At 35.9% G+C, this 20,347-nt stretch overlaps 1 protein-coding gene across 1 annotated transcript in view; it reads left to right on the forward strand.

Moving 5' to 3' along the window:
• Nucleotides 1–4,599: 4,599 nt before the first annotated feature.
• srgap3 (SLIT-ROBO Rho GTPase activating protein 3) overlaps nucleotides 4,600–20,347 on the forward strand; it is a 128,835-nt gene continuing 113,087 nt past the window's right edge. The window contains exon 1 of the mRNA XM_043241662.1: nucleotides 4,600–5,169. Within this exon, the coding sequence (XP_043097597.1) occupies nucleotides 5,103–5,169 (67 nt within the window). The 5' untranslated portion in view covers nucleotides 4,600–5,102. The remainder of the gene's footprint in view (nucleotides 5,170–20,347) is intronic.

Raw genomic sequence — 20,347 nt, forward strand, 5'->3', positions numbered from 1 at the left:
GTATTCATAAAGCGGACTTCCTGTCATAACGTTCTTACAGATTTCAAAATAAAAGCCACAATAGAAAAACGCGGAAACCAAACGACATTAACAAACCTTTTCTTCAATGAAAACGCCATGTTTTGTTTTGTCTATTATTTTTATGCTACACTTTGTAGTTAAATATGTTAAACTGGTTAGAAATTCACGCTTTACCCCCAACTGTGTGATCTGAAACGGCCACTAGAGAGCGCAATTGCATTAATACACGTTAAAAGGTGCTAAACATTACGTTTTAATTACATTATATCATAAACGTAATTTAACTCAAACTAAATGTTAATGTACAACAGGTCTAAAGATCTCCCTCGATTTTTTGTGTAATATGGCAAAAACAAAAACCAAGCAAAAAATACTGATGGAATAACATGATTTTTGAATTACTAGAATCTTTGCCACGAATGTGCATCCTTTTCTGATTAATTTAAATAACTGTCATAATAACTTCCAGATAACAGCTGTATTATGCGGCTAATAGTAAATTGTTTGTGTATATCTTAAAGCTCAAATTTTAGCCTATGCATATGGTCCAGTATTGTGACAACACTAACTTCAAAGACAGAAGTTTTGAAAGGACTTGTTGTCTGCAGTCTAAGTTAGAGAACAGAGAGCTGCAGAGATCACGTGTGGAGGGACTAGAGGACTGGATTGGGGGATGGAGGACTGGTGCTGTCAGCCAGATGGGACTGATTGTTATTGGGTGCTGCAGGGGTTGCAGTGTGTGTAGCCTCGGTCTATTTGTGAGCAGCACTACACATGGTTTAAACTGTAAGTCCTGTGTTTCCTCCTGTGTTTCCTCCTCTCCTTATGTGAACAAAGAGGCATGAGACAATAAAAATGGGATTGAGAGAATTGTAGAAGTGAAAGAAAGAGGACAGAAAAGGACAGAGGGCCATAAAGGAGCTGAAGTATAATATTACAGGAAGAAAATCTTTCAAAGTATTAAAATAAAAAACTTTTTAGACCTTTTTTTGTGTGCCCCTTGAAGCAAATCTGTGATAATAGCTCACAGTGTGTGTGTAATTAAGGGAAACTTGTAATGCCTGCCAGGAAAAGTAAGACTGCACTGGTTTCATAGCCTGTGATATTCTACAGTTCAACTCAGACCTATCGTAATCATCTTAGCCTTAACCACTGCGGATAGTGCAAAAATGTTTAAAGCTGGTTTTTGTTGTTGTTGTTTTTAATGTTTTTAATTTTTCTGAAATAATAGTTTTCTTGCGAGAGACCCTCTTTCTAAAATATAAAGGTACTTTTTTCTTTTCATGCATTAAAGACCAATTTATACTGTGAGGTGGTATTATAAAGACATGTTGTTTACAAAATTAAAGGATTTTTATATAAACCAAGGCAACATTTTAAATGTTATGCATATAAAACATTATGCTAACTACATCCAGATAAAATCCAAAATGCAGCTTTAGAGCTTTAGAAAATGTAGTGGAGTTTGAAAAATGAGAGTCTGAAATTGGCCAAAGACATTTCCAAATGCCATGTCTCCTCCTAAGAAAACAAGTGGCTATATATATTTTTATTTTTATAAAAAAAAAAAGTATTTTTATTTTAAACTGTATAATATTTTCTTCTATTGCAAATATGACAGAAATAATGTCACCTGTATTTATTGCACAATGGCAGCTATAACCCACTGCAGCTGTGCCAGATGTGGATGATAAAAGAATAGGACATATATGCAGAAAATATTTAGGATTTCTAACCTGCTCTAGGCATTGCACTTTGGCTGTGGCTGTGATTATATATAGCAACATTTATGTAGGATTTTATCTTGTTTTTACTGAGAATGTATTTCAGTGATTATGAGCAGCTGAAGGTAAGATTTGATCTTAATCCTCTTCATTTCCACAAGATAAATGTATGTAGCATCAGATAATGGTCATGTAAATGACATACAATATAAAACTGAACATACAACATTTTTCAGCTTCTCAACTTCCATTCATCTTCAGGGCTCTAATACCCTGGCAGTGGTCCAGACAGAGTCCTCTATGGCACATATATTCTCAGCAGTGACTCATTCTGGTGTTTTGAGCCTCCCGGAGGAAGCTCTCTTTCTCAATCCGTAATTCTTCAAGCTGAAATACTGAGAAGAACCTCACAATGCTGCTTTGTCCCTCAAAAACACTGAAGTCATAGTTTCCCAGGCTGCTGCCCCCTGAGATGCCTAGAAGTGAAGAAGCGAAAGGAGGGGCACAGAGCTTGGTAAATTGCTTGCAAATTTTTTTGCCAAGAAAAAAAAAACTGTACAATACATTCTTTAGCCTCTGAAGGGATCTTCATTAACCCAATATAGCTGATCATGTTCTATAAAATATTCCTCTGCTTCCTTCACTTTGCTAAATCAATCTATCTATCTATCTATCTATCTATCTATCTATCTATCTATCTATCTATCTATCTATCTATCTATCTATCTATCTATCTATCTATCGTTCTGTTATTCTGTTTAATCTGTCTGTCTATCTATCCATCTAGCTAGCTAGCTATCGTTACATCCCAGCAGGCACACAACGTAATAAAACGTTGATATTTGGTTACATTTTGTTTGCAACGCCAGGTGACCAAGATTTAACATAAATTCAACGTCTAATGACGACGTTACATTGATGTCCAATAACGATATTTGCTGTTTTTAGGTTGCATAACCAAAACCCAACGTTAAGTTAACACCAAATTGACGTCAAATACTGACGTCAACCACATTTTCATTTTCAAATGAAACGCAGCATCTGTCTGATGTCTTGTCCAACATAAAGGGGGGGTATCACAATCATAAAAATTCTGTTTTCACATCAGAAGTGTAATCCTCCCACCCCTCTGTTTGTCCATCCCATTATAAATTCCTGAGGTAAACTTGTGAAGGTGCGCTTTGAAAAGGTCAGGTGTCCTGTATATTAAAAGTCTCTCATGTCAGTAGGCCACAGAAACACTTAACTTTTTTTGGCTTTTGTGGAATAGATACAGCAGGTCAGTATTGATGGTATAATAGTGACATGCACAACCCACATCTATAATTACCAAGGAGTAGTGCAGCACACTGCAGACACTGTGCTATTTCTGAAAGAAACGACACCATAGTAGGTGAGGCATAGGTCCTGTGTGTATTTCTCACTATGCGTTTTAGTGAGAATGCTGCGTTAATGTAAGCTTGGATGCCTATTTAGCTATTGATTTTCTCATTGAATTCTAATCTCACATCACATAGTGTTTTGCAGTGTCACTCAGACCACGGACCATTTCACTAAGAGCTGTTCTTCTGCACTGCAAGATTGCAGATAAAATGACACGATGACAGAGCTATGATGTGGGTCTCTAAAACCACAGGTTTAAACACCTTGCTGACAGGAACTGTCAGACCACCATCTCGGTTCTCAGAACATCAAATCTTTGAAGCATCTCTGAATGAACAGAGCTCGTGTCACGCTCATCGGTTTCGGCCAAAATCCACATCGAGCACTTGGATGCAAAAGAAATCAGATGTTAAATTAATACTCATTTTGACACGTCCTGCCGTATTATGCAAATCAAACTAATTACAAAACACCCACAGACTTAAAAGAGAAATCCTTGAGTGTGAAGTGAACATCTGTGCTGTTTTTTGTCTCCTTTAAAACAAGATCGTATGCAACCACCAGTTATTTATCCTTAGATTGACGTGGTTTAGAGCCTCTATTCACAATTTTCCAGGTAATTGCCACCCTATTAACCACCTTTCACGACTAAACTGACAAGTGTTGTTGTGATAGTGACCTAGAGACCGACTAATATATCCTTCTTTCTTTTGTGTTTTTGTGATGCGTCTCATTACGATGCATTTTGATCGGTGGGTTGCAGTATTCAAATTACATTTCTGAATGACCACCATCCAGAAACTGTTTCCTGTGTGGTTGTGGTCACGTTAAACGTAAACAAAGTCATACCGGTATGTGCCAATGCATTCGATTTTTTCTTACTGTATAAGTAGGGTAAAATACAGTTAGCCGGTCTATTTAAAAAAATGTACTCTTCATTCCTCTCGTGTAATAAAACAATTTGACTTTTTTTTTTTTTTTTTTTTTTACCCAAATTCTTATGTCTGCGTATTTGTTTGTTTGGTAAGTAATGAGATTAATATAAAGTCTGATTATTCCCTCTGATAAATCCCTCAGGGCCATACGAGATCACTGTGATCACCTCGAGGTGGTTTATTTTGCAGTAAGAGATATTTGTGGCAGTGATGCATGTACGCTAGAAGGTAACTGTTGTCAAGTGATGGTCTGGGTTCTCACAGCCTTATGTAATCTATTCTCTGCAGCAGGCTGTACCATATAGTTAATAGCTATGAGAAATGGGACAAAAAAACAAACACTTTGATACCTCCGAGGAAAATGATACCTTGAGCTAAACACATTGGCTTTAAAGAATGGAAGTGTAAACGAAACGCCCTGTGTGAGAGAGTGTGTGTTTGTGTGTGTGCCCTGGGAGGGGTGCATATGGAACTGATCGGATTGGTCGAGGGAGTGAATTCGACAATAGGAGGAGTCTCATACGACGCTCGGGCGCTATTCTGTTCTTCGTTTCGCCGCTGAGATTGTAATGCAACGGAGCCCAATCAAGCTCAGATTATGCCATCTCCCAACTCCTCGTTCCAGAGCACGCGGACCTGAGGACTACATAAACGGCATGGGCACAGACGCAACGCCGCATCGCTCATACCGAAACCTCTTCTTGTAGGCAGGAATTGTATTTTTTCTTCATTCACTTCAGATGGCAGATCTTGAGCAAGGAGGAGCAGCCTCTCCCCGAGCACAGCAGCTCTTCTGAACGCGAGGGTTAGGATCCGAGAAAGCGCAGGTGTGCCCGGGGTGCTTCCAGCTGCCCTTGTGCCGCTTCTTTCCGAAAGGGGGAAAGTATCTGGATTACCAGCAGATGTAAATTGAAGGACACTTTTGATAGGTACTGGTGGTGAGGAAGAAGGGGGGGAAAAAGCTGCAAACTGTGAGAGTCGGGAGCTCGCGCGCAGAGCTCAACATATCACTGGATTCTACATTTATACCTCAAGAAAAATGTCATCGCAGACGAAGATCAAGAAGGACAAGGAGATCATTGCGGAGTATGAAACGCAAGTGAAAGGTTAGTATGCTTGCCTGTTATATGAATCGATCGGAGGAGTTTACACGAACATCATTTCACTTGGCCTGTAGCGAGATACTTGCACGTTTATATTGATCTGATTCATAACCTGCTTCTCTAAATAAACAAAGATACTTAGCTTTTCACGATTGTGTGCAACGTTACGTCGCTGTAACGTTTATTTATTACAATTAGTAGCTATTGTATGTCTCCAGTACTCATCCATGTCTTTAATTTAACTAGTAAGCCTTTATTTTTATTAAACCTTTACTTATTCATTATATGATACTTTCCACAGTTAGTACTTTATTCATTACATACTAGTAGCTTATTCTTTAGCTATTAGACATAACTATCCCAACAGTGATATGTAACTACTCCATTGTTACTGGTAGCACATTTTTGCATCTTTGCTTCTGGCATAAACTATTCACTTTTAACTAGTACTGTATGCTTTTCTAGTTGTTTTGTTGTCATGCTGGTACTGATTTTGTACTGATTTTGCTAGTACATATTTATTACACATCTGTTAGACTCTAGTGTGATTTCCATTCATAGCAAATATCATAGCATTGTTTTTACTCTAAAGTAGCCATTCTAACTAGTCATTACGTACATGAGATTAATAATGTTACTAGTAACAGTTGGCGTAGACACTTGTCTGTTTGGCATTTGTGCATCAAAACCTGATTGCGTCTCATTCTGGCTTCTTGCTGCCAGGTGTTACCCCAGTCTTTGATTTCATGTTTGTTTGGCTGAAGTTGCATTGTGCAATAGTTGGGTGGGATGTCCTTGCTGCTTTGTAGCCATCTGTCCCTTCCTCATGTCAAAAATGTGTCCAACAACAACAACATTAGTAACTTTGATTCTGTTGACACAGGGTGTCGCGCAGCCACAGGAATGGTTTGATATATTTTTCGGTTTGTTTTATTGCAGTGACTCATGCACCACCGTTGCACATAAATTCCAGCTATTAATGGTTTGCACATTAAGTGTTTGTGCGCACATATTGTGCTTTGGTGGAAACGAGAAGCTTGGGTAAGGATTTTTGTTGCTGGGTAGAATGGTGTATTGTAGTGTCATGCTCTCTGAACAGATGGGTGGAACTTCAAGGCAAGCTTGGTTAATTCTTCTCTTTGTTTACAGTTTACTGGACATTTTTTTTCCAGATCTTGTATTAAAGGGAAATAAACAAATATACATATATAGCCAGTGTGTATTTAAAGACAAATAATGATCAAGTGAGGATGTTTTAGACGATACTATTGTTGATGAACAGATGTTATATATTGTTACTTTCCCTATCAGTGGACTTGAATAACAGTTGGTGTTTGACTAATTGTGTCCATCCACAAAGTGTCTGTAGTGCGTGTTTGTTGTTTGTCAGACTGAGTTTTCGATGTTTAGAAACTAACTTAGTCTGAAAGGGCGTTGCAGAAGCAGTTCATTGATTGGCTACTCGACAATGACGGTGAAGGTTCAAAGGACTCTGTCCATTGAAATGAATGCCTGGATTATTTGTAAACCCCAGAGAAAGGGTGAATAATAACTGAGAATAGTCATTAATTATTAATGGTTAATAGTACGAACGCTTTACCAGTCTCGTCCATTTAAAATGAGTTTGCTTATGCAGCAGAGCAGGGTTAGGTAATTTCTCTCAGTTTGCTATATTAATATCAAGCATTTAAAACTGGCCGTCCAGAATTGCAGGGATTAAGTGTAATGTGATGCACACTGAATCTGGTGGGATTTACAAAGTCTGTTCCTCTACTCAAGGAACCCTTCACACTAAACGTCTCTGATGTGATTCTTGCTTGAGTAGCTTTTGTTAAAAGAGAGTCTTGCCCTTCAGTGTTTCAGAAGGCCACATGGCTCTAAAGCTCAGAGGGGCCCGTCCCAAACTTTGGATTTACATAACTGTTGTGATCTATAATACTGCCGCTCTCTTTTTCAACAAATGCCATTGACATTAAAATGTGGACCAGACCTTCCCGTCTGAAAATAAATTGTACCAAAGAATAAAAAAAATGTGAGAATATGTATAAATCCAGCTGTACTTGCTAACATTAGTTGTAGTAATATATTTTAATTCAGTAGTAGCTATTATAATAATTATAATTATGAATAAAATATAACAGAATACATGTTATATATTTTTATTAAATAATTGTTAATATCTAATTTAAAAAAAAAAATGTATTATATTATAATTTTTTAACATTACTGCTATTATTATTATCATCCACAAAATGCTCCATTTGATTTCTCATGAAGTATTTTCTTTTATTGCATGTATTGGTTTGGTACTGTCGGTTTAGCATATGTAGTTTGGTGATCTTAAAATTCAGAAGGTCACAGACCATAGTCAGTCTTTGTCAAGTCTAGTTCTGGTGGTTACACAAAGGACGATGTAGTCTGGAATAGTAATGAGCTTTATCTTCAATCATTAGCCTTTTGAGCAGCGAGCTACGAATGACACAGAGTGGCTTGTTATTGCCAGATGGACTCCCATGACACAGACTCACGTTGGGGCTCTGTTAGCTATAGCTGCAACCCTTTGATTTCCTGTAACCACAGCAATTTGCCATAGCAGATTGAATGGATAAAAACAACAGCAGTATAATCTTGAAGTGGTCAGCTTGCTTTTGTTATATTGATACATTTCTTTGTAACAGTCAGTAAAGTGGTGCAAATGAGATTATAAATTTCCATATATCCACTTTTAAATCGTTATTTTCACTAATAAAACAAAATACGAAACAATAGTGACATATTCAGATGGCGCCATTTTTCAACAGCTCTGGAGCCATTAACACTAACTGCCCCACTGTCTGGCACCTCTCTGTTGATGCAAACCCTAGAGAATGGTGGTGAAGTAAAACACGTTTAAGTGGAAATTCACAGACGTGAGCTGGTGAAGGGCCGCATATATAATCATCACAGAACATTTCACGTACATAATGTACGAAAATGAGGTTGGGAACAGCTAAGCAACTTTTAAAAATATTCTGAATAATTGAAGTGACAATGAATTATGTAAGAGTGAAGATTGAAAAGATGAAGGGTAAAGCAAAAAAAGTGAATGAGTAAAAAAGAACTTTGTTGGAGATTCTTCTAAAAGATTACTACAATGAGCCAGCCTTTGTTAGTGTCAAATCATTCTAGGAATAATTAAGCACCAAATCAGCATATTAAAATGATTGCGTATTAATGGCTGCTGACAATTCAGCTTTGTTATTACTGAAATAACTAGCATTTTAAAATATATAAAATGTATTATAATCATATGATATTTTTTAATTGGCGAATAAGGCTGAAATTTATCACATATAAATTCAAACAGGAATTGTTTGCAACAAACCTTTTGAGAGAAACCTATGTAACCCCAAGGGATGCAAATACTTACGACCCATTTCAGTGTACTTTCATGATGTCATTTTGGTAATGATATTCAGTCCAATTATGCTCCTCATCAATGCATACTACACCGTCAAATCACCATGCGAATAACAGAACTGTAATCACCAAATCATCCTGATAACTTCCGTCTCTAGAGTATGAATCCAGCCAGGTAGCAATAACTCACACTGTGACAGAAGCGATTTAAATCTGCATTTCATTACGAGCTTCCTGAAACGGCCCTAAAGAGACCCGACCTCTGCAAACCAATCACTGCGCAAAAAACTAGCATAATATGCATGCTGGTGAAATCCCCTGTTAAGATGATAAACAATCCTTATGAGCAGCTGAGAGTAAATTAGCATAAACCCGCCTACTCCCTGCTCATGCATGTTTTCCACGTGGAACCTTGCTTAATTAAACAGAAGCATTGCGCCCCTGACACATGCAAATTGCATAATTAATGTTTTGAAATTCACAGGAGCCTTTCAAGCTGTCAAGATCAGTACAGAAGAGGGTCAAAGGCAAATACGCTAAATGTGCTATTTACATGTATTCGACAATCAAATTATTTCAATCTTCCAGAACAAAGATCACACTATCATAAGTTTAATAGATCTAATATTAATATTATTAATATCCGTGTTGACAAAGCTCTTTGAAGAAAAACGTAAAACTCATTGTGGTACAATGTGGTACAATAACAAAATTAAAATTTTTCCCCCGTCATTTTAGGCTGTTGTTCCAACTCTGCATGATTTTTTTTCTTCACAAAGAGATGATGGGACAAAATGTCTGAGGTACTAGCTGTCCTTGGAAAGTGGATGGTGATTTGTACTTCTAAGCCCCAAAATGGACAAAAAGTGGAGAAAAAGCAGGAAAATAGTCAATAGCCATCATACACTATAATCTAAGTCAAAACCATATAAGAGCTTTCTGTGCAGAATGTATTTGCTGAAAATCTTTCATCCTAAAATCACATTCATGTTTGCAGACAATTGGAGCCTTGAGATGCTTCACGCCAGATTCAGCAGCCGTGACTTCAAATGCTATTGGTTCTCACGCATCTGGTGACCACAAAGGACCAATGTGCACAAGTTAACAGTCCCTGATTATTGCCTATTTTACTGTATGAAAAAGAGCAGCTTGGACATTTTTCTCAACAATTACTTTTGTAATACATAGAAAGATAAACTGGTTTGGAATGACAGTTTTGACTATTTTGTTCCTTGTAAAATCTGTCAGGAAATTTACTTTGAGTGCTTTTTAAAGCTAGATATAAAATTAGTGAAAAGTAAAAATGTTATAATAATTCTAAATATACAGTGTTTACTGTACTGTAGAAATGTTTCATGTTTTTACACAGCACAGTTTTTCAGTCATACTGTAGCCAATTATAATTCTAATAATATATATATATATATATATATATATTTCACCCTTGCATTTATCGATAAGTAAAGACACTTTATTAAAACTATATTATGAAATTTAATTATGTAAGAAAACTATATCCTGAAATGTAATAAAGCTGGTTTCTGTGAATGCGGAAAATTCTATGCAACAAGTTCTACCAGTTTTTTGTTTATTGTTTAGCTCTTTGTCTGAGGTCTCAGACTTCTTTGTGTTCTAGACATTCAAAAGAGCTCAGTTTGAAGGAAAATGGGTTTAACAACAAAAAAAAAACTGGTTTAACTTGATCAAACAGTTTCATCTTCACCTAAGTTACTCGCTTGTATCCTCATTATTAAGGAAACAAAAAGAAAGATTCGTCCTTCAACTTTCTCAGGTGTTAGATTTCTTCTGGATTTAAAAATGCATGTTGTTGATTTGCTAGTTGACAGTTTGCTCTTAACAAGCCATGTGTGATTTGTTATGGCAGGATGCAGGATGTCAAAGACTGACTAAAAGTTTCTTTGATTGGTATGACTGTGGTGACAGTGTTTTAAAGCGGATTGTTAAATGCAAGAAAAACTAGTACACCTAGTCTTGTTATTGTAACACAACTGGGTAACATCTGTGCCTGAGTGTCTTTTTTTCTTTCCCGTTTGTTTTAAATTCTTTTCATGATATGAGGCTTGTAAATTGGTCTACCTGCTCCGAAGCTTAGTCGTAGACCCCATTTGACCATACATCACACAGCAGGAATGTAAATGACAGGTTAATGTGGTCCAGGCCGAATGGCCGGCGGTGATTCATGGTCCTACCACACACAAACACACTTACAGACGAACACACCACTCAATAGTTTGTGCAGGGCTGCTTAGTGCCGCACAGTTATGTGATTCATAGGATGCCCTTCCCATTCGCTCTCAGTGCATGCAGACAGTGACTATTGCCATAGCAACTAATATTCAATCAAAGCCTTGTGCAAGGATGTCCGCTGGACAAAAACAACACTAACCATGTATTTATTTATTTTTGAAAATAACTTTTTTTTTTTAAATAGCTGCTACTACAGTTCTATTATTTAATATGATATTTCTCATCTATTTTTAAAATAATATTTGTGTATTTAATAATAAAAGTATAAATAAATAAGTATAAATGCTTTACAGACCTATTTATTTAATTGTATTCTTATTATATATGGGTAGTCGACACACAAAATAAATTAGAAGTTTTTATTTTACAATTACTATTCATCACAGCTTTTGTGTCATTTGAATTGAGGACCTTTGGGATATTTGTACTTCAAAATTCATTTGTCACAATGCAGGAGTCATTAAAATGACCTAGCGAAGACAAAATATATTATTAAAATGTTGAGAAGGGAAGTGGTGACAATTTTGGGGACCTAATGTATACATTTTGCCAATGCATATAATTCTAGCTAACCTACTCTTGATATGGATAAAAAAAGAGATGTGCACATTATGGATTAACTGCTCACAAGTTTTTTTTTGATCCTTAATATCTGATCATCTGGTTGCTTAAGAATGAACAGTATTAACACCCAGCAGATAAGTGCCGGGTTAAGGGCTCCAGAAGGACCAGGGGGCTGTGCACCTCACCTCTGTCCAAGCTGTTCAGCTGCCACACAGCTTTATTTGCATTTAAATAGAGAGGCTTCAAGTGGAGAAATAGCTGTAGCTGTAGAATTAGACTTAGTCTTTCCCCTCACGCAGAGGAGCAAAGGATAGGGAGGGTGGATGAGGACTGTTTCCTGCTTGTCTTCTCTCCTTTTCAGTCTTGTCATAATCAGAGTGTCTGTACAGGGGGCATGTTATGTAATGCAACAGGGTTTGGCAGTGAGGGTCTGCCAGCTTTCAGAAGCAGGGCCGGTCAGTCCAAATGCCCCCAAATACACTCCAGGACAGGACGTTATTAGTAGTGGCTTTTTATTTTGCACATGTCTCAGTCACTACGTTTGAAATCAAATACTGAAAGTTTCTGAATAGAATTTGTAGTTTTAGTTAGGATCTTTTTTTAAATCTGTACGTAAAAAAAACATGGTTTGCTTTTGTTTTGGTGCCTTTCATAATTTATCTCATATCAGTAATAAATGTGGTATGGAAGGAAAAGCTGCAGTCCTGTTTGCACGACAATGTCTTTTCACAACATTTATGTTGACTTTTCCATCAAAAGTGCTCATTTAAAAATGCAATTTAGGAATCAAAGCGTGCAGTTATGCAGTTCTAGTTGTGGAAATTTAGTTTCCTTCCTAGTGCCAACAAATCTTAGTATCTTTCAAAGATTCGCACATTGTGTTAACCTTGTAAACACTTCAACTCCAAAAAGTTACATAAAGCAATCCAAAATGGAACCGCAAATTTTCAGACAGTTTTTCCATTTTTGTGTTCAGCATGCATCAGATGGTTGGGAGCAGACTGTGGGTGGTCTGTGGGTGTGCTGTCTGAGTCTGAGTCTGGCATGACCATATTCAGGCCTTCTTTTCATAATTGCATTGATAAAGCTTAAGTCTCAGGACAAGAAACCCAAGTGCAAGTGTTTTTTTTTCATTTACTTCCTTCACTCCTCCTTTAAACCACTGATTGTGGTAATATGTGTTGGTCATGTGATCTGAGCTTTGTTTTTGGTTTTTTTGGTTTCCTCTTCTGTGATCTGAGTAAAGGGGAGAGCAGGTGGTTTGTGTTTCTGGCAGGGGTCCCTGGCGCCAGGCAGTGTTTTAAAACCACAGCAATGACTGGGGCTCAGTATCTCCTTTATATCACATTGTTCCCTAGAAAACATGGTTCCAAATGATCACAGATAAGCTCTAGACAGCCTAAGGGTAGAATGGAACTCAGATACTAATTGTTTAAATTGTGTTAGTTTATAGCTGACTAGATACGACTGAATAAATAAGCATAGTTATCAGTTGTGTCATTTGACTTTATCTAAACCTGCTTGCTTACAGAGGTTTTATGGGCTTTTTTTTCTCATGGTTGCTGCTAAGGGATGTGTTTTAACACCTTTACGCTTTAACTGATGTTTAGTTGGTTTTCCTGTGTCAAAAAAAAAAGAGAAGGTTTCTTAAAGGCAGACTGAGCTTCTTTCTGACTACTTACCTTCACTATTCAGACACCTACTGACTCTATCGACACTATTGACTTACTGCAGTCTGGATGATCTTCAGAATGAAGAAAGCCAATTGCAGGGATTGTCTGTCTTCTTCAAGGCCATCTATAGCTTCCAGTTGAAATCCGTTTAACAGAAAACATATTGTTACAGGCAGATGACCTTGGAGAAAGTTCTCGGAGCAAAGCTTATGTAGAGCCTCAGAGTATTTTTTTATATTGTGTGACAACTCACTGTACTTTCATTTTTAGGTTTTTTTATTGAATAAAAGCTTTGGTACTGCAAAAAGTAGCCAAGTGACAGTAAAAATAATGCCAGAAGGTTAATGGACAATATACATAGTAGAGCTCATTTGTCAAGTGTACGTTGATTGTGGCCATAATTAATAAATTACAGTAAACAGCAGGAAATGCTTTATTTATTTCAGTGTGTTTAATCCTGAGTTCAATTTCTATTAGTGTTCAGTGGAGGAAAATATGATCATATGGGATTCAGACAAAATGAGCAGAAAGCTGCGTTTTTGCTGAAGAGAATAGAAATCCATGCTGTCAGGCCCAAAAAATTTGCCATAGAAGTACTTTATGAGTGTTATGAAATTCATAAGGCCTATGTAGAAAATGTTTTGATGAATGGCAAGCAGCACGTATGCATCATTAATTGGAGCTCGTTAATGTCAACTAAAACAGAGTTGCATGTCATGGCACTTAAAGTAGGTGATGCCAGTGTTGCTAGGCCTGTCACGATAACAACTTTTTGCTGTGCGATATATTAGTCCATAAATAATTGTGATAAGCAGTATTATTGTCATTTTAAGACCATTTTATGCCACTGAATGTTAAATCACAATAGAGCAGCATAATAATGCAAGAAGGCCTCTACAGTTGACAACAAATATTTAATTCTGAAAAATATTAAGTGGATCATGGAAATTAAGTATTAGATACCTTAAAAAACGTGAAGAAATAATAAAACCCATTTTCTTAAAAGCAGAATAAAAAGACAACCGTAGAAAGAGATTATTCCATGATTATTCGCTTTTTTATCTGAACGCTATTGCTGAAAAACACAATCCCTGTTTAGATCAGATCTCTGTATGCTCAAAGGCACAGATACCTAAACTTTTTTGTAGAAAGATTTTTTAAAATTTGAACTAGCACCTCATGACTACACCACGTTATGTACGAGAAGTTATGTACGAGAATGCAAAAAACCTTTTTTATGATATTGTGTTTTTTATAATGTTTTTTTTTGTAAATATAATGGGCAACATATTGCATGTACATATACTGTACGATACATTTATATATTGATTACTGCGACATGCCTAAGTGTTGCTGATACTCATTTTAATTACAGCTTTCATCTTTCTTCTCAGTAGCATTATTGACTAGACTGCATTTGGTTTTTAAATGTATCTATCGACCAATGTGGCAGCACATTTTAGTTTAAGTTAAAGTTCATTGCTGAATTTTTTGTCAAGCTCATTTTGTGAGGCAATTTGTGAATCGACCTCTCTGTTCCTCTTTGCAGGAATGTTGATAATATAAAGCCAGGCTGATGCAGCTAGAAGGCTATTTTTACCGTGCAGCTTTCTGGAATATCTGAGGTAGTCTGCATTCTGAAGAACATGTTAATCGTATCCTGAATCATTCCATTGTGGTGAAATTGCCCCACTGTGCTAGACTGCCTGTTAGCAGCATATGTCATTCCACATATGCATTCAGTCCTAGTTCAAGACTTACTGTAGTGAATGATTTAAACCAGTATCTCCGCTGAGTAAGCTTTTTTTTGGTTCTGGCAACCAGTTCATGTTAGCATTTGCATAACTGGATTTGATATACATTGATTTTATATTTAATATTATTAATTGCAACAAAGTTATTAAAAAGAATTAATATCTCAGTTATTTTTTTTATTATTTACCTTTTTTTCTCACTGTTGTCCACTACCCACCAGTTGAAAATGACTGGAAACACTTTTCTTACATTGGTACCAAAAGTAAAGTAAAGAGGTATTTATGGTTACTAGGACCATAATTTTCCTCATATGTATGTATATCTATTTGTATATGTATATCATGTGTCTTTTTCACATTTTATCTGTTGTTTTCCGTGACAAGGTAGTTTAGTATCTCTGAATCAGGGTTATTATAGTTAATGAAACTAAAAATCATTAAAAATATTTTTATTACTTTAAATAAAAAAGAAACGTCTATATACAGTTTGAAACTGAAAATAAACCAATAAAAATAAAAGCTATATATAGTCACATATATTAGAAATAAATGTCACAAATGTTAAAAACAGTCATGAAAATGGAAAATCTAAAAATAAATCTGGTTCAAATAAAAAAACAAACATATAATAATATCTCAGTGATATTAAAACGTATGTCGTATGTGAGTAATTCAGTATTTACAACCTGTTTTGGTTGACTGTTCTCATGCTATAAAATTATTTAAGTGCCATGTATCTGGTTGTTAAAGGTGCCATAGAAAGGATAACTGTATTTACCATGGTATAGTTAAATAATAACGGTTTTGTACATGGAAATGACATTCCACACTGTGAAACAGCCAATCAGAGAAGAGCTCAACATTATTATTCATGACCCTTCCAAATAAAGTAAAAACAGACTATTGCATTCTAAAGAGAAATCCTATGGTTGTAAACGGGCATGTTAAACCCCTTATGGAGAGTTTTTGCCCTTACTTAAGCCATGTACCTTCTAATTAGATATCAGAGAACAATTTAAAATACTATATCAATGCATTCTGTTTCACCTTTAAAGTTTAACTGAATAATAAAATTCTCAAATTCGTTATAGTCAGCATAAAATGAGTTAGATTGTATGAATTGATGCCACATAGGAGGTAGTCAGGAACAAAAGAGCTCAGATGATTGTCTTGTCATGTTGCCTTGTAAATGTGCACGTGTCAACATCTCGGTGCCCTCCATCTCTCCTCAGACCTTTTCCCGGGAGAATACCCTGTGCGTTGCCGTAGAGACAGCGTACAGTCATTTTTCTCTGTGAGTGGGACTGGCATGGAGACAGCTGTGATTGAAGGCCCAGCTCTAAAAGGGACATGTCTCGAGTTCTCTAAAGAAGCCAGATCATATAACATAGACACAGGATGCTGATTGTAATACTTCAGCTAGGGAGGAGAAATCAATGCGTTAAATAGATGGGAAGCTGGTGTGTTTGTGTGTGTGTGTTTCTGTGTGTGTTCATGTATTTAGTGTGTGTTTTGGATGTGTCTGCTTGGATAAAATGGACAGAATTACATTATCCTCTTCCTGGACTGCGATATTGCTGCAGTATTGTCTCATGTACCCAATTTCAGTTAATTGATGTCCCAGGCTCTCTGCATCAGTCGTGGAGTGCAGATGTTAAATAGACTTTCCTTGCGGAGTTAGGAAGACAATTGCGCACGTTTATGTTCTGAACAGGACAGGCAATCTAAAGACTAAATGGCTTTGATGAGGAATTATAAAATTGAGTGTGTATTGTTTGTGTGTTTGTTTGTCTTTTGCTGATGATGGTCATTTTTAAATAACTTACCACATTTGATCAACATTTTATTTTTTTCCACCATCTATTCATTTATTATCTAGATATAATCATTTAACATTTTTAACATTTTTGTCATGGTGTTGAAATGGGAGGGTCGTTCTGTTTTCCTGTGATATTGATATAATCATTGATGAACTGGATTTTAGAAGTGAGACTACCAAGTGAGAATTTACCAATTCTCACTATAAACTTATTATCACAAATTAATGCCTTATTCTGTGTGATCATTTTAGATCCTTTAATCAAACCTAAACTTATCAACAACCTTACTAAATAATTAATAACCAGCAAAAGTCATAATAGTTAAGTGAGAAGGAATTTTTAATTTTTATGTTTATAATTATGTAATTATGTTGTGATGCCTGATTTTAACTATATTAAGTAATTTTATTATTATTAAGATTCATTTTATTATAATTATATATTAATATATACTGTTATAATAATATATCCAATTATATATATAAAGCTCATATAAAAGCTCATTTTATTGTCAGACATTTATCGGTTCTCAAAATTATTATTGGTTTATTATTGATATCAACCAAAATTTTTATGTCTGTACATCCTTAAAATATCCAATATTCTCTAGATAAACACTGTTCAAGAGTTTGGTGTTAGTAAGATTATTGATTTATTTATTTACAGAAATTAATAAATATTCAGCAGAGGTGCATTGCATTGATCAATAACGGAAGTAAAATCATATATAATGTTACAAAATATTTTTAATTCAAATCGAGTGGTTACCGAAGGATCATGTGACCCTCAAGACTGGAGTAATGGTGCTGAAAATATAGCTTTGACATCATAAAAACAAATTTTATATTTTAAATTCTATTCAGATAGAATTCAGTTCAACAGTACTGGTGATGCTGTGATTATAATGGTGAGCATAAAAAGCATATTATCTTTTCATATTAGCTTTTTTTTTTCATTTTTTTTTCATATTAGCTTTTTTTTCATTGTACTTGTGATTCTGATTCTGTTCTTCATGACACGATAGTTATGATCTATCTGTCTGCCCTCATATAACCACCCATCAAAGGTTGTTTGCTCTGAAGAATGATGCCACATAAATGATCCAAGGCATTATGGGGCAAATGGCATCATATAAATGCCATCATGGCAGCCGAATATAATGTATATCAGTCCATTATAAACATATACACATAAATCTGTGGCCTTTTAAAGTGACTCTAAGAGGCTGATGATGGACTAGGAAGTCCAAGATGGTTTAAGGCTCAAATGTCACCCATGGTTCTGTTCTCTAGAGTGCTGGACCTTTTCCACAAAAAAGATCCATATCTTGCACCATACGTCTGTTCTCCCCTTTTCTTATATTGGGTTAATAAGTTAACTAATGGGCTCATAAGGTCAGGTTTGCTGTCATTAATGAATAGGGCATTAATAGAACCGATGGGGGGGGGGGTTTATCAGATTCAGTTTGAAGTTAATTGCCTGCGGTGTGTGTTATGTAACCTTTGGTGTGAATTCTGCAAAACTGCTGCAGTGGACTTGCTGTACAGATGGCTGGAGAAAAGTGGTGCTGAGAGGTGGAGCGAGAGAGAAAGAAAGGGAACGGGGAAGGGAAAGAAAAACATGTCAAAGATTTAAATATTGCTCAAAAATGACTCCTGCTTAACTGTCATTCTGTGTTTGGACTCCTATTGGAAAGCAGTAAGCAGTGATTGGAAAAGATGCTGATTCAGCTACTGTTTGCTACAAGCTACATGTATAATGCATTGGCGGAAAATTGCTGAATAATATGGATTACAGATTTTCCAAGGTGTCTTTGCTTAAAATGAATTATTTAAATGGGCTGTGCCCTCGGGTTATGAGTCAGATGTTCTTGAAATGTATTAACCTTATAGAAGACTTTATAACATTTAAAACCAAAATGATGCTGTGAGTATGTGATACACTTTGGTAATGCTATGCTGGGATATTCAAGATTGACAATACAAAATGTTTAATTAAATAAGTGCTGAAAATCAGCTTTCTAAGTGAAATGGGATATTCAGTGACAAAAAATTTATGGAGCCTGATTTTATCTATTGGGAATTGACTGGATGGAGAACACCTCCAATATGTATGTTTGTTAGCATTATCAAATACCCTTGGAGGTCTATATCAGTGTAAAAAGAAAGTTGTTTCAAAATAAGAGTTATTTAATTTAGTACAGATATTACTAAGACTGACTCATTTACCTGTGATCATCTGTGATTGAGTATACTCTGAAATCTTTGAAGACCATAGAAAAGAAAGAAGACATTTTTGAACAATGTTGGTAACCAAAAAGTTGATTGTAGCCATTGGCAATCATGGTATTGAGAAAAAATACTATGGAAGTCAATGGCAACCAGCCATTTCTTGGTTACCAACATTTTTCAAAATATCTTCTTTTGTCTTCAGCATGAAAACAGGAACTCGTATAACTATCATTTTAATGTTTTATAAGTGTACCAATGAATCATGCAGATTTTTTAGAAGACAGTGTCAAACCGACAATCGGTAAACAACACCCTTTTCTATCATCTGAAATATTTCCTGTGACTACATTTCACTCCTCTCTTTGTCCAAGGCTAGTGTTTGCCCTTTTCCGCAGAGAGTGTCTCACTGACACAACAGCATCTGAGTCACTGTGTATCTGAAGAGGATTATTAATGTGTGTAATGAGCGAGAGACTGAGGGATCTATGGATGAGTAGCACCCACGATAAAAAGATAGAAACTTTTTAATCAAATCTAATAATACACAAATCCACTAGTGGAATGATTTGGAGACAGTGAGGGTTAGAAGGCAGCAGAGACTCAAAGACCGGCTTGTCTGGGAATATAAGTGCATTATACATGCAAAGACCAGAGAACGGAGAGCTTTCAGTGTCATATAAATTCCACGTCATTGGTATTGTGTTGCAGTAAAACTCTAAGTGCTTATTACTTGGTGGAACCATTTGGTATTGATTTATTTTGCTTGAAAAGGGCCAGAGTCTCCAATTCACCACTGTAAAGAAGTGAATTCAATGAATTCTTGTGCAAATTATGCGCCAAAGAGTTTAGTTTGTTGAGACTGTGATGGTTTTGGTAGATGATGCTGTAATTTAAAAAAAGTTTCTCATAAGCACAACAGAACTTGGCCTAACTTTACTGTTTTAAGACTGTGCTGCTGCTTTTCTAAGCAAGACTTTAAAATAGGAAAAACATTATTGATCTAGGGAGCAGGATATGATATTATTGTGGGTGGAATCATTTGACTCTTTTAAGTGGCTTGCTAGAACAACCTAGAAACTGCATTGCAATGTGCTAAACCATTAAATGTGGGACTCTTGCATATGCATGAGAAAACACTACTGACATTTTCTTCAGAAACTTCTGAAGAATCTTCTTGTGCTATTCAGATGACTGAGAGACTAACAATTTTATTCTTCCCAGATGGGTTCTACAGACCTTTTAACATTTCTTCTGTGCAGATTTTTGGTGAAAAAATGTTGAATGGATTTCAGCATGGTGAAACGTGTTAAGCAGAACTCAGTCTTGATGGCAGCTGAAAGCGTAATCAAATTAGCCATGTTATTTAATAAACGAACAGACTGAATGAACTCTGAATGGTGGGTGTTCAAATGCTGCAGACATTTAGGGAGCTTTCTGAAAAATTCTGGATCAGATAGCTCTTCAATTCTGGA

This window comes from Puntigrus tetrazona, chromosome 6 (genome assembly GCF_018831695.1).
Source record: "Puntigrus tetrazona isolate hp1 chromosome 6, ASM1883169v1, whole genome shotgun sequence".
Lineage (NCBI taxonomy): Eukaryota > Metazoa > Chordata > Actinopteri > Cypriniformes > Cyprinidae > Puntigrus > Puntigrus tetrazona.